Source organism: Sphaerodactylus townsendi, linkage group LG06 (assembly GCF_021028975.2).
Source record: "Sphaerodactylus townsendi isolate TG3544 linkage group LG06, MPM_Stown_v2.3, whole genome shotgun sequence".
In the NCBI taxonomy this organism is placed as follows: Eukaryota; Metazoa; Chordata; class Lepidosauria; order Squamata; family Sphaerodactylidae; genus Sphaerodactylus; species Sphaerodactylus townsendi.
Window position 1 is genome coordinate 110,918,359 of NC_059430.1, and position 15,620 is coordinate 110,933,978.

At 44.7% G+C, this 15,620-nt stretch overlaps 1 protein-coding gene across 8 annotated transcripts in view; it reads left to right on the top strand.

Moving 5' to 3' along the window:
* PTPRU (protein tyrosine phosphatase receptor type U) overlaps positions 1–15,620 on the top strand; it is a 488,373-nt gene that overhangs the window by 236,413 nt on the left and 236,340 nt on the right. For all 8 annotated transcript variants that reach the window (XM_048499773.1, XM_048499774.1, XM_048499775.1 and 5 more), the window contains exons 3-4: positions 7,783–8,054; positions 10,655–10,736. In XM_048499773.1, the coding sequence (XP_048355730.1) occupies positions 7,783–8,054; positions 10,655–10,736 (354 nt within the window). The remainder of the gene's footprint in view (positions 1–7,782; positions 8,055–10,654; positions 10,737–15,620) is intronic.

Below are 15,620 nucleotides of genomic sequence, written 5' to 3' on the forward strand. Positions count from 1 at the left end.
TCCTCAGGGGATATTTTTTGCAATACTTACCTGCCTCCACCCTGCAACTTCATCTGTAATTCTTGCTATGTTTTTTCACAGAGCAATCATATGATGTCGCTGAGTTTGGTTCGGTTTACTCCATGCCTGGAGATTTGAATCCAGGTCTTTGTTGTCTGGCTGTTGCTGTCTTACTGTGTCTTCAGGGCACGTGGAGAGGAAGAAGATCAGCTTTTGATTTGACATGTTGGGCTAAGTCAAATGGCACCTCCATCTTATTTCTTTCTATATCTCCATTATTTCCTTCTCCTTCTGGGCTTTACTGTCCTGATTCTTTCTCTCCCCACTCCCCGTCTCTGAGCATCTGATGAAATTACTAAGGAAAGTTACACAGCGTGAGCCAAGCCGTAAAGAAAACCAACACGAGAGCAAATGCTTTTCTGGAATTATGGAGGATTCTTCCTGGCTGCGGTTCTCTTTTATGACCATCTTTGAGCTCTCGTTGCAGAGCCTCCAAAGGGATCAAACCTGTTGCTTCCCGTTCTCTGAGTGAAACTGAGCTTTGCTGTGTGGAAACTGGGACGTAACAGGCCTTTCAGCTCCCCTGTAGCATTTGGAATAGCACGATGACCAGCAGTTCTCCTGTGGTCCAGCAGAAGGCAGAAATGATGCATGGGTCTATTTATGCGTACTTGACGACACTGGTTAATTGTTGTGTTTTCATCCAGCAGAAGCCCTGAACTATTCGATGAGGAATCTCGGAAAAGACAATCCCGTGGGCGCGTTGTGTAAATTAAATGAGTCAATGCAATTAATAATTAAAGGACCGCTGTCAGGGAAACAATTCTAGATTTAAATAAATGCATCAGTTTTGTTACTTACAGGATCTGGGCTTATTAAGATGGATAAGATATTAAAAATCTCATTTAGCTTGATCCACAGCATCCCTGGCCTTTCCTGGTCTGGAGAGTATCGAATGTGTCTTTAGAAAGTTGCCAGAGTAATGTTTCGATAAATAGGATTTAATCTCGGGAACAGATAAGGGCGCTGTGTTCGATCAGAGTGTATTTTTCTCTCTGATTAGGTGCAAAGACTTTTTAAGCTTTGCTTCCCATTCAGTGACCGCTATCCCAAGGATGCTTTCCTCAGAGTAAGCTCATTTAATATATAGGACTTGCTTCTGAATGTATGGGACTTACTTGTGAATAGGAGCTTCAGTTTAAAGGATTGCTCCCTTTGGACTTTCGAGTCTTTTCCAACATCCCATCCGGCCGAAGGGAAGATTTGGAGCTCCTAGAAACTTACTTATACCCTGGGCATCTTGTTCTCTAAGGCACTACTGGACTCGAATCTAGATTTTCTTCTCAGTCTTCCAGCCTCTTACCTAATTGTGATACATTCATTCCCCTGCCCCCATGCCCCTTCCTCCAGCTGAGGGTCTGGGCTCAGAGGTAGGACATTTTCTTTGCATGCAGAAGGCCCCAGGTTCAATTCCAGTTAAAAGAATCAGGTGGCTGGTGATGCAGAAGTCCTGAGTCTCTGTGTGAGACGGCAGACTGCATATGGCACAGTGGAATTTCTTTTCTCTTTAGGAGATGAAGTTCACATGGAGACTTTTATCTCAGTAAATGAATAGGAGTCCTTTATTATAAGGAGCTCTATTCTAGACTGGATAGAATAGAGATAGCATTCTAAACTAACCAGCTGAGCTGGGATAGATGGAAATGCAGGGAAGTATATCCTGTCCTCATGGTTGCAAGATGAAGAAGGGGGGAGAGAGGGAGAGGGAGAGGGAGGGAGGGAGGGAGAGAGAGAGAGAGAGAGAGAGAGAGAGAGAGAGAGAGAGGAATTCCCAGAAAGTAGCAATCTACACATCAAAGAGACAACATCAGAGCAACGGAAAGGAAGAACACACAAGGTCCTGACCTGCCTACCTGTCTGTCTCTGTAGTCCCATTCTGAAGTCTGAGACTTAGAGACATCACAAAGTCCTTCACTTTCAATATCCTGGAGAGCCACTGATGGGCAGGGCAGGCAATAATTGGGACGATGCAGTTTTTACTTGTTCTTGTGGCAGCTAGGCTTCCGTGTACCTGTGGAGGTACAAAGGTGGAAACAACAAAGTCAAGATATCGCAACCTGGGTAGGTGGATGGCCCTCCCACCCTCTTTCAAGCCGGGATGCTGAGTTGCAAATGAAATTTCTTTGGATAATGGCCTCTCAACAGCCTAACAGCCCACTGAGCACAGTTTAAAATCAGAAGCAGCCCTGTGTTAAATGACTCGAGGAAGTGGAACTCAGAAATTACATGGTTGAAATCCAGGTGGGGCAAGGAGTGTCAAGCCAATAAAGCTGAAGGGGAAGCTGCTTTCCAGTTCCCTGGCAAGTTGTTGACAATTATCTGGGTCTGTTTGGCAGCAGGTAGGGGGTGGAAAGAAGGTGATCTGCTACCAAGACCCTCCTGGAGATGTCCGACACCCTGTCCTTAATAGATAGTGGCTAAATTCTAGATGTCATCAAAGCTTAGTTCATATAATAGTACAGTTTGGGCCCAGAAGAGCAGTGCTTAATGGGATAGAGCAGTCAATAATCTATACTCATGCCACATACTAGAAGAGTCTAAATGAAGCTAGTCATGGTTTTCACTGCATAGATTGTTCTATCAGGATTTTTTTTTGGAGAGGTGTACAGATTTTGATTGCTTTCTGAAGTTGTTTATCATGACGTTGCCAGTCTGCCTTGTTTCCCCATGTGACAGACGATAGGGCAATGATATTGTTAATAACAGTGCTGTTAGATAAAGGCAAAGTCATCTTGACTGGTTTAATACCTCTCCCCCCAACCCCTGCCAATCCCCTTCATTTGGCCTTCTTTTTCCTGCAAGCAGTGTTCCGAAAGCTATGAAAATGTTACATTCCCAAACTGGCTAATTGTGTAATCTTCTGCCAAGTCACTCTGGTGTAAACTCAGTGGGCTTTGACTGAGGTAAATCTTCATAAGATTGCATTATTCGTTGATGACGTTATGCTCAAATACTCGGGAAGATCAAGCTATCTGGAGTGAGTAAAGGTTTTTTCCAATTCTGTTACATGTAATTCTCTAACTGGGATTCCAGAGACTGAGCTAGGGATCTCCTGCAGGCGCAATATGTACATCTCTGCTTCCCATTATCACCAAACCTCCCCATATGGCCTGCCAGAATCATTATACCCTCATCCCCATCTATCTACAATTCATGAGCGTCATCATAACCTGGCTACTTGGTACATTCCCCCATTTGAGATCGTACTTACCAGATGTGAGCACGGTCTGTTGAGAATTTGTTTGTGTGATTGGCTGTTAGGATGACGAATGGTTCCATTTTGTACTTGGCTATTCCTGATCTGCTTCTGCCATTTGTTGTATTTTGTGATGGTGTATTGTTGGAACAAATAAAAATCTGTCTATATCTATGTATCTTCTTGCTGCTATCCATCTTCTCTGTAACCATCTATCGGCATTTACTCTGCATCCATGTATCCATCTGCGTTTGTCTGTCTTGCCATCATTTTGCCAATCGACCATCATCTTTCAGTGGCTAATTTTCATTGCTCCTCCCACTCTCAACTTGTAGGGAAAATTAGCTGCTAAGAAGAAAGGTTGCTTATTTGTCCATTTAGGGTATTTTATTGGAGCATTGGATTTGGAACATTTTTAATCTGATAAACAATGGACGGGGTTGTGGTACAGCCCAATCTCATCAGATATTGGAAACTAAGCGGGGTTAGTACTTGGATGGGAGACCACAAAGAAAAACTCTGCAGTAGAAGGCAATAGCAAACCACCTCTACTTGCCTTGAAAGCCCCCTGCTGGGGTCACCTTAAGTCAGTTGAGACTTAATAGCATATCCATATATAAACAATTGATGGTGGAAAGGAACTGTTGGGCAATCTCCTCCCTTCTGCTAGAGGAAATTCCTCCTGCCTAAGAAGCCTTCTCCAACTTGAGTGACTCCTGATCCGGCCTGGTAAAGGGTTCTGGTGAGCTCAAAAGCTTGCACAATGTTTTGCATTAGTTTGATTGGTCCTAATAAAAGGCAGTGCATGGATTTCACTCTCCTTCAAGAGCCACTTAGGCTAAAGGAAGGCTTCAAATTTTGCTTAATTGTGGGGTAGGATACAGGACATTGACTCCACCACAGTACATGTGTGATTTCCATCCCTTACACATTTCTCTTAAATGAACCCTCTTGATGGGAAGGGCTCTTGTTTGACAGCTGCTCTTGCAGAGTGAATGGACTATGGAACCAGGATCCAAAGGTGGTCTGGTCCCTGGGTTGGAGATGGGAATCCTTTATTGCCCCAGCAGGCATACAGACCATGCATATCAAGTCCATGAGATGGGGAGCTGAACTATGTCTGCCAAGAACATTCCACCACCTTTCCTCTTGTGACAAAACCTCTGCTTTGTGGAGTTCACCATCAAATGCCTGTGGTGTCCTCAGCCAAGACCCTATACGCATTTGATGGTGGACTGTGACATGGACAGGTAACCTTGCTGTATCTACCTGATTCTGTTTGATTAGCTGCATGATGACTGGAAATCATCAAGGACTAGATGTAACGCAAATCAGACATTTTCTTTTTTATAAGTAGAGTAGAGTTGCCAAATTTTAGGCTGGAAAATTCCTGGGGATTTGGGGGTGGAACTTGGGGAAGGGAGGGACCTCAGTGCTATATAATGCCACCTTCCAAAGCAGCCATTCTCTCCAGAAGAAGTGAACTCTGTCTTCTGGAGATGAGTGGTAATTCTGGGAGTCTCACCTAGGGGTTGCCAACTGTTGTCTTGGGAGACCACGTGGCCGGTATTATGTCTGAGCTTTCTTCACATGACTGTAGTTAAGCTACAATGGGGGACTGGTAGAACCATGGACACTGCTCTGAGCTCCATGTCAGAAGGATGGAGCAAAAAAAATGCACTCAATTGGACTTTCCACTAGTTCAGGGGTCTGCAACCTGTGGCTCTCCAATTGGCCATGCTGGCAGGGGCTGATGGGAATTGTGGTCCATGAACATCTGGAGAGCCACAGGTTGCAGACCCCTGCACTAGTTAATTCTAGCAGAAGTACAAGTTATTTTGTCTGTCAAGTGGATTTTCTATGGCTGCCTGCTGACAAGAATCTCAGAGCTTTCCGCTGCTCTCTGACATGGATAACCCAAATCTCAGATACCAAGCAGAGTCAGCCCTGATTAGTACTTGGATGGGAAGAGCACCAAGGAAATCCAGAACTGCTACACAGAGGCAGGCTGTGAGCAAACCTTGAAAACCCTGTGGGGTCACCATAAGTCAACTGAGACTTGATGGCACTTTCCACTCCACACTGGAGCTATTGATCCCCTTGATCCCGTTCTTGAGCTGGTCATGGTTTGGGTGTTACAATGACGCAGGGGCCTGCTGTGTGAAAGCAACAAATCACCCTACACAGGTGATCTTTGCGTCAGGCCAACTGCATCCCCTTGATGTTGGAAGGGCAGCTGGAGGAGGGAGCTTATATTTCAGAGTAGCCGGCTGCAATATCTGGCCTTGTCTTTCTCGGTTGATGCGACTGCTTGTTAAACCTGGGGAATGACAGAATGCTCGATAACAATGATTTGCCAGGGGGAGCATGATTGGCGCATCACTCAGGAGGGAAAAAATAGCTGCCAGCTGGGCTATCTGCTACAGTAGCCAAGATTTCATTGCTCAGTACTTTGGGAAATTCATGGCTCTTGCGGATAAGACCTTGTTTGACATTCTTCACTACTGCTCTAAAAAGCCCCCACCTTATTCCCCCTTCCCATAATAGGTGTGAACCCTGCCCTCCCCCAGCACAGGAAGTTTTTTGGAAATAAGCAAATAAACCTATATAATTTTTTCTAATGTCCTAGGCAGGAGGAACATGTGATTGGTGTTTGGAATATGCTTCCACAGGAGGTGGTGATGGCCACTAACCTGGATAGCTTTAAAAAGGGCTTGGACAGATTTATGGAGGAGAAGTCAATCTATGGCTACCAATCTTGCTCCTCCTTGATCTGAGATTGCAAATGCCTTAGCAGATCAGGTGCTCAGGAGCAGCAGCAGCAGAAGGCTGTTGCTTTCACATCCTGCATGTGAGCTCCCAAAGGCACCTGGTGGGCCACTGCGAGTAGCAGAGTGCTGGACTAGATGGACTCTGGTCTGATCCAGCAGGCTGGTTCTTATGTTCTCATGTAAATGTTTGAAAAATTGCACCATCTTTGGTTTGGATCTGGAGTGGATCAGGACCTCACTGAAGCACTTGACACAGGTTCTCACTATTTCTCCATTTTTCTGAGGTGGAGAAGCCGTGAATACTCATATTGGATCTTTTGGTTGGGTGCTTTGGCTGATGGGTTCTTAAGCAGGGTGCTTGAGTTGGATCTCCTTAGCCTGTTTTGACCCTGGTTGAATGTCTCACTCACTCACAAAGATCATTTGGTGCCTGTGTCTTTTCTCTTTCTTCCAAAACTATGGTTGTGAATATAAAATGGAGGGGAGGAGAACTCCATGCTCCTTGGGAGGAAGGATGGGATGGTCATTTGATGGGATCGAGTGCCTGAACTTACACCCTTGTCTAAACTAGACCATCCCACTAGCAGTTTTGGGGGAAATTGAAGTGTATGTTTCTTTTTCTTCTTGTGATAGATATGCTGATAATAATGTTGTGTTGTAAGTTACCAGTCCTTTTATGGTGGACAAGGAATTGCATATATGAAACTGTTTATTCATGTGATGGTCAAAATTATGCTTGAATGGGAAAGCTGCACAGGCGATTTGAGAACAAGAGAAGGAGGGCTGTTGGGTAGACCTTGCAAATGAGTTTCATGTTTCAAACTGAGCATTACAACTCAGGGCAGAGGCTATAGATACACTATTAGATCATATGATAAAATATATCATGAAATAGCAATGAACTCATGGCGAGCCTATGAAGTTCCAACATAGGGGATTTTCAAAGTGAGAGATGAACAGAGGTGGTTTTCCATTGTCTTCCTCTGCACAGTAACACTGGTCTTCTTTTGTGTTCTCCCATCAAAGTATAACCATGGCTGACCCTGCTTAGCTTCCAAGCTCCGATGAGTTTCAGCCTAGACTATTAACTAATCATCAGTGGTGGGTTGGCCTGTATTTGGACAAACACTCTATTCATTGTTAATTTCATGAAATCTATAAAGTCATGATTTTATCAGAGCTGAGGGCTAGACCCCCACAGAAGATTTCTGTATTCATAGTATTCTCTTCCCAAATGGAAGTGGTAAAATCTCATGCAAATGCTATGTGCTGCTGCTAAAAAGCAAAAACTGACTCCTGCCTCACCCCCCACCAAATACCTTATTGCTATTTGGAGGGGATCCCCCCTCCAAAGGGCAGCAACTTAAAGGGAGCCAAAAAGTGGATCCTGAATCATGCTGTATTTTTTTTATTTGGGTTGCTTCAGACCCACCACCAATGTTGCTACCTCTGGAGCATGGAAGCAGCAGGAAATTTTTTGGGTTTGGGTTTAATAGACTTTAAAATTTAAGCAAGACCAACTTTGAAAAAAGCTGATAAGCCTTTTTGGGTTTTTTTCCAACAATTTCTGGGATTATTAACCCCCCAAAATACAACCCCCAAGCCCCCCACCAAAACAAAAAGTAGTACACACCCCTAGTTTCTGCAGCTATTGCACTCCCCCTTGCACAAGCAGAACTGGGCTTCATATATTTTCCTTTCCATTCATGTGTCCCTGGATCAAACCCTGAGCTTTTTTCCTTCTCTCTGTTGTAGGTTCCTACCTGATGGTCAATTCCTCCCAGCATGGTCCAGGGCAGAAAGCGCACATCCTCTTCCAAACGCTAAGCGAGAATGACACCCATTGTCTCCAGTTCAGTTACTTCATGTACAGCCGCGATGGGCACAGCCCGGGGACTCTGAATGTCTACGTGAAGGTGAATGGTGGCCCACTCGGCAGTGTGGTTTGGAACGTCTCCGGCTCCCACGGGCGCCAGTGGCATCAAGTGGAGCTGGCTGTCAGCATGTTTTGGCCCAATGAGTACCAGGTAAACACATAGAGGAAAGCTACTGGAAGCTTGTGATTGGGACTTTGGCCCTGGAGGGGTGAAGATTCTAAACACAGGAGTTCAGAGAGGGATGTGGCTCAGTGATAATATGTTTGCTTAAATGTGGAAGGTCCCAGGTTCAATCCTCAGCATCCACTAAGGACTATGGCAGTAGTGATATAAAAACCCATACCTGAAACCATGGAGAGCTGACACCAGTCTCAGTGGACAGTACTGACCCCGATGGACTGATGGTTTGATTCAGTATAAGCTCCATGTATTCATGTGAGTTAGTAGGCAAAGCCAGTGGGGAGGGGGAGCGCCAAAGTGGAGAAGGAAGTATGTTTCTGGAAGGCAATCGGAGATAACAAGAAAGAATGTTAAAAAGAGACAAATGGGCGTGCTGGAGAAGAGGGGCAGATAAAAGCAGTACATCATAAATTTCAGCAGCGAACAGATGAGTGTGTTGTGTAGCTATTCCTTGCACAAGGAAAGGAATATTAGGAGTTGACTTCAGATCTGTGTGGAGAATTGCGGTTTGCTGATCTTCCGTGGAAGCCAACTTGTAATGTGAAATGCTGTTTCCAAAATCCTAGAATGCCCCGCTCATGTTGGAGATTTTAAATTAGGGTAGATGGAGGAAAAGACAGGCATGGTGTGTGGGCAACTGTCTTGTCCATGGCTAGATCTAGATGCAGTTTGGGAGGGCCCTTTCCAATTGAAGAAATAGCAACAGGGGAAATGTGGTGTTGTGTTGTGTTGGATGGGGCTGCAAGGCTACAAAGAAATATTATATCCTTGCAAATGATATAATAAACATTTGTGAAAATTAAATTAAAAGTGCAGTCATTTAATACAAAGTGCAGCAAACAGCCAAGCTAGAACACAAGCAAGAACAACAATGTATTGAAGCATCCAAACCATATAAAAGTGTCCTCTTGAAACTTCAGCAGTCAAAAGTATGGATTCCAAAGGAGTTCGCATTCAACTAGGCAAAATATCCCATGGCAGGTTTTCTGGTAATTCGTCCCTGTTTTGTAGGGCAGAAGCTCCTCCTTCCTCAGCCCAAAGAGTTGACATGTTGTCTTGCCTGAATCAACTGCAAGGACCAGCCTTTGGAATCTTCAAGCTGATCATCAAAGTATCAAAATGTCTCATTCCATCTGAGAAGCATTGCAACCTAGATGATGCTTTAGTGATATAGGATGTGATAGGCAAATGGAAACCTAGGAGAAGAAACAGGAACTAGGATTTGTTGAAGGTTCTGAAGAAGCAAGGAGATCATATTTCTTTGTGGACTACAGTGTAGTGTTTCATATTTGATTTATGCTTTGCATGGCTGTACTCTATTGTATTGTGTTTTTGTTTACTTTGGATAGTGCTGCAACCCATAGGGTCCCTCTGACACTGGAGGGTTAGAGGGTTCACTTTCTATCTAGTTCCACCTCCTACTAGCAACTACAGGCTCTGTTGGCCTTCCCTTGTCTCACAAGATCTTATTTTTCTTACCTCTGGTTGCCTAGACAACCACCCTGATGCCATTGCTTAAGCTCCTAGGCCCCATAAGAGCTGTAATTGGCTGCATGGGGCAGTCATCATCCGAGGATGGCTTCTGGCCATTCTCTTCATGGGCCATTCTCTTCCTGGGGCATTCTCTTCTCTTGTTGTTGGCTCAGGCTTTCCACTCTACCATCCCACCAATCAAAAGTATTTTCAGAATTGATCTACTAATCTAGGTGGACGTCATCATGACCTCTCTTTTTTACCTCCATGATCCCAGTTTGTATGAACTCGCACCCATCCCCCCCCCCCCGCCCCAGCTTTCTTTTTGCAGATGAATCCCACATTTGGGGATCTGTGTAATTTGGTCCTGACTTCATACCATTCCCATATCCCATTCTTGCTTCCTGAGAGGTTTTCCATTACTGAATGCCCAAGGGGAATCAAAATGGGGTCTCTTGTCTAATTCACAGTACAAGGGAAATCTATCACATTTAACTGGGTGAGTTTGAGCTCCTTACTGTCTCTCAGCCTAACTCCCTTAACAGGCTGTTGCACAGATATAAGCAGCAGGAAGAAATGTGGGTTTTTTCACAGAGGGTTGTGGGCTGAGTGAACTGAGACCTGTGGTAAGGATGTGACTCTTGCAGCAGCATCATTTTGCAGTCTTTGGCTTGTTTTTATTATGGCATTGTTTAAATGAGCCTCCTGCCATGGAGTGGTGAGCTACAGTTCTGCAGTCAAAGCTCTGCTCACGACCTGAGCTCAATCCCAGCAGAAGTCAGTTTCAGGTAAGGGTCTCAAGGTTAACTCAGCCTTCCGTCTTTACGAGGTCAGTAAAATGAGTACCCTGCTTGCTAGGGGTAAAGTGTAGATGCCCAGGGAAGGCAATGGCTGACCACCCTGAAAATGTAGTCTGCCTAGTAAATGTTGTGATGTGATGCCACCCCATGGATCAGTAACCTTTACCTTTTACCCTAGACTGTTTACATTACAGGATCCCCAAATGATTTTGCAGATTTGTCAAGTTACCTGTCTAGAGATTCCCCCCTCAAATCCTCAGAATGCCTTGACAAAAATCATGCTTGATTCTTCCACAGGTTCTATTTGAGGCTGTGATCTCCAGCGAACGGCGAGGCTACCTAGGCCTGGACGATATTCTACTCTTAAATTACCCCTGCTGTAAGTATTATGAAGCCTCTATTCACCATCTGACTCCTGATAGAGGCTGTCGACTTGTCACAGATCCGTTGTGCTGTCAGCTGCCAGCTCCTTTAATGAGCTGCTTGACATGACTCTGTTAGTTGCTCCTTGACAGCACTGATGGCCTCCTGCTAGGCATAGGCTAAAAGGGGAAGGGAAGTTTTCCCTGATGCGGTGGGAAGGCAGGAAACCCCCATGATGCTCAAGAGTATTGGAGGGGAGTGTTCATATCTGCTGTGGTCTATACTACCACGTGTCAAGAGGTTACAAACCCTGTTCCTAGGACCAGCTAATATATTAGAAGAAGAAGAGTTGGATTTATGTCCCCCCTTGCTCTCCTGTAGGGAGACTCAAAGGGGCTTACAAACTCCTTTCCTTCCCCCCCCCCCCACAACAAACACCTTGTGAGGTGGGTGGGGCTGAGAGAGCTCCAAAGAACTGTGACTAGCCCATGGTCACCCAGCTGTCATGTGTTGGAGAGCACAGGCTAATCTGAATTCCCAGGTAAGCCTCCACAGCTCAAGTGGCAGAGCGGGGAATCAAACCCAGTTCTCCAGATTAGCGTGCACCTGCTCTTAACAGCTGCACCATGCTGGCTCTTAGGAGAATGTTGTCCAGTGGTAGGCAAAACAGAGAAATTAGGAAAGTATTGTCCAGTGGCTGGCAAAACTGAGGAATTGTGTATCTGCTCTGTCCAGTGCCGGATTTAGATGAAGCGAGGCTCTAGGCTATTCCACTTGCTCGGCTGTTCCCAATCCCCCAGCCTCACAACTAGAGGAAGATGGAAGAGAGTTTGAAACAAAACTGAGTAAAGCCGAGCGTGATGATGGATGTTTAAAATTCCGCAATTCACAGAATAACTACAGAAATCAATACTAGTGTCGAGATACCGGCTTAAGACAGTATGCTTCTGAAATGGAGTGCAAGGAAAATTACTGAAGAGTTGTTTAGAGACTACAGCATGTGTAAGAAAGGTCTATGACAGTGTCAAAGATATTATACACCTTGGCCAGAGTTTCAGCTTGCCCACCCTATAGGTAAATCCAGCACTGGCTGACATGGATTGTGCCAAGGACATTCAAGCGGTAGAAAAACTCTCAGACTGAATGCTGTCCTGATGAAAATATTGTGAAAAGAACATTGGAAGGATTGATTACGGGAGGCTCAGGGAACACTAATAATTTTTCGAGATGCGAAGACACTGCGAGGTCAGGCATTACCTGGGAACTTACTAACTTGAACTCCTTGAGATGTCTAAGTGGTAACTGAATGCTGCTGTATTTATACTGGGAGCTATTTCACTTCTGTATTTGCATGTTATTTGATAAGGTGCTGTGAAGACTGAGGGACAGTCCCATACAACTTCATAGCGTATTGACACTTTTGAAAATTGCGTGTGTATGTAGTATTTGTAAATATATTTAGAAGTTTTTTTGAAGTTTTTTTAGAAGTTTTTTTGATCCTCTGAAGATGCCAGCCACAGATGCAGGCGAAACGTCAGGAGAGAATGCTGCTAGAACACGGCCATACAGCCCGGAAACCACACAGCACCCAAGTGATTCCGGCCGTGAAAGCCTTCGACAATACAGTTTTTTTGAAGTTAAGCAGTCTTGTGACTGCCAGCCTTTTCTTGTGCACACCATGCTGGTGCTGTTGATGTTTCACAGATCCCCAAATATTGATACATGGCGAATTCTCCAGGTGGTGCCTGGAGTTCTCCCAGAATTATAACCGATCTCCAAATGACAGAGACCAGTTCCTCTTCAGGAAATAGCAGCGTTGGAGGGTGGAGCCTATGACATCCCATCCCTGTTGTGTTCCCTCCCCTTGCCATACGCTACCTTCCCCAAGGTCTGCCCCCATATCTCCAGGAATTTCCCAACCTGGAGTTGGCATCATTTCCTGTGCCTTCCTTCAGCACCTGGAAGCATAGCTGGCCCAGAGAAGTAAGTAAGTCTAGGTCCATCAAGAGCAGAATTGTTACCATCTGCTTCTCTTCCCCCAACTCTGTGAATTAGTCCATTGCTAATTTTTTTAATGAAATATAAAACGGACATCATTCTTTATAACAGATTCCATCCAAATGAAGTGTGACTTTTTCTTGGTGTGTTAAATAATTTGGGTTTATCGTATATCTGGTCCTTGATCGTTTGCTGTTCCTGTCTTTTGACACTGTAAGCCGTGGTGAGTCTTCCTCGAGCAGAGAAAAGAATGTTGAGGGTGCCCGTTCAGATAAATACAGATCTTTGGACATCCTATGAAAAATTCAAGCAAACCTAGTTTCTATCATAGGAGGAAATCGTGCAAATGAAACACATTTGCTGAAGCTTGGCTGTCTGGCACAGTTAAACCTCAGAGGTACGAGATTCCAAACAACATTAAATTATTTGGCAAGGAAAGGAAAGGGAGAGCTGGCAGAGAAACTCTGGCAGTTTAAAACTGGGATAAACCAATGCTCAAAATTCCAGCTAACCAGAATGCTCACTGTGCCTCCTTTAGTTGGTGTTTCTCTGTCAAGCCCAATATATTCCATGCATCCTATTTTATTGATTTATTTACTTCATTTATACACTCCCTCCCTTCTTCCCATGGGGACCCAAAGTCACTTATACTGTCCTCCTCTATTCCATTTTATCCTCACCACAACCCTGTGAGGATAGATTAGGCTGTGTGTGAGATTGGCCCAAGATCAGCAAGTGAATGGGGATTTGAAATGGGGCCTCCTGGATCCCAATTCGATGCTACCCCACCATGGCTGCCACACTGGCTTGTTGTGAGGTTGTTTTGCTTCTCAACACTTCAATTGTAAACTGGCCAAATATCAGTCCCTCTCCTGACACATTCCGCACGTACAGAATGATGCACATTCAATCCACTTTCACAGCTGTTTGAAAGTGGATTTTGCTGTTCCGCACAGTAAAATCCAGCTTTGAAGTGCATTGAAAGTGGATTGAAAGTGCATTATTCTGCATGTGCGGAAGGGGCCTAAAGCTCCCACACCATTTGAGCCATGTATCTTATCGTTGAGCTTCCTGTGCCTTTCTACCTGGGATGCAAACTGGGTGCTTCTTGTGGACTAATTGTCTGGCTGCAGAATCACCTGTGTGTGCAGTGGCTCAAATCCCTCCTGGAATTTCTACAGATAAAATAGAGTCTGGCATTCACCAAACCAGGCTTCCTGTGGGATACCCTCCCAAGCTACTCCGGGGAGTGCCCCATCCCCCCAGGAGTAACATTTTGGGGTTGGGGTGCCATGGGAGGGGGACTGGATAAAATCTCCCCTCCTATTTGTGTGTGTGTGTGTGTGTGTGTGTGTGTGTGTGTGTGTGTGTGTGTGTGGAAATTATAGTCAGGCTTCAGGGTGATATGTGTAGGATGACAGAGGGCCTTTCCCTAGGGATGCCAACCTCCAGGTGGACCCCCCAGAATTGTGACTCAACTTCAGATTATAGAGATCAGTTTCCCTGAAGAAAATGGATGTTTTAGAGGGCGGAGTCTATGACTTTGTACTCCACTGAGGTCCCTGTCCTCTCCAGGCTCCATCAGCATGGTGTAGTGGTTAAGTGCAGGTGAATTCTAATCTGGAGAAACAGGTTTGATTCTCCACTCCTACACCTTAGTGGCAGAGGCTTATTTGGTGAACCAAATGTATTTTTGCACTTCTACATTCCCTCTGGGTGACCTTGGGCTAGTCACAGTTCTTCGGAACTCTCTCACCCTCACCTACCTCACAAGATGTCTGTTGTGGGGGAGGAAAGGAAAGGAGCTTGTAAGCCACCTTGAGTCTCCTTACAGGAGAGAAAGGTGGGGTATAAATCCAAACTCTTCTTCTTCCTAAATCTGCAGGAGCTTCCCAACCTGGACCTGGCAACCATAACTTTCCGCAATTGTTGCTCCCCTAGTTGCTGAATCTCGTAGCCATTTTGGTCTTGTCGAGTTACTTTAATAAGGAAAGAAGAATACATTGTTTTCAGAATTCCTATTTATTGTTATTTATAAAAGTACCTCAATTGTCTGCAAAGCGATGCCCATAAACAAAAATACACGGATCTCTGCCTGCAGGCTTGCTCAACAATATTAAAGATGATCTGTCTTTGTCGTGGAGAGTTCTTGCTTTTGTTAATTTGTAAGTTAACTTCCCAGTGTCCTTCACTCTCTACAAAAGGATTTGGGTAACATGGAGATTTATTTCAGCCTTGTCCATTAAAAGCCAGGTGATTGATCAACTAAAATAAACCACTTTCAATTAGTGAATAGCTTCAGTGATTTATAATGGGGAATAGTGTCTTCATTATAGATAGGAGAATGATTAGTATTTGGATGTGTGGAGACCAAATCGGGAAACTATTAAATTGTCCATGGTAGCCCCTTCGGTGTTATTCAAGAAAATCAAATTTTATTGGCAACCATTTCTAACTCTTCCAAAGATGCAAAGTCAACTCTGTTCAGAAAACACTTCATTGGATAGTCAGACCTTGGAGTTAGGGATGTTGTAGTGAGAGGCTTCTGGGTAATCTCTGCTGGTGTCTTGGGCACCAGAAAGAAGAAATGGAAGCAGGAATAAGTTACTGTTCTATACTGTTGTGCTTCTATTAAAACCACAGATGACATAGGGGACACTGACATTTTGCAAAAACTCTATGGTTTCCGGTTCTAACTAGAAGGGACGTAAATGTGCTGGTTCTGTATCTGTATCTAATCTGGAGGAACCGGGTTTGATTCCCAGCTCTGTTGCCTGAGCTGTGGAGGCTTATCTGGGGAATTCAGATTAGCCTGTATACTCCCACACATGCCAGCTGGGTGACCTTGGACTAGTCATAGCTTCTCGGAGCTCTCTCAGCCCCACTGACCCCACAGGGTGTT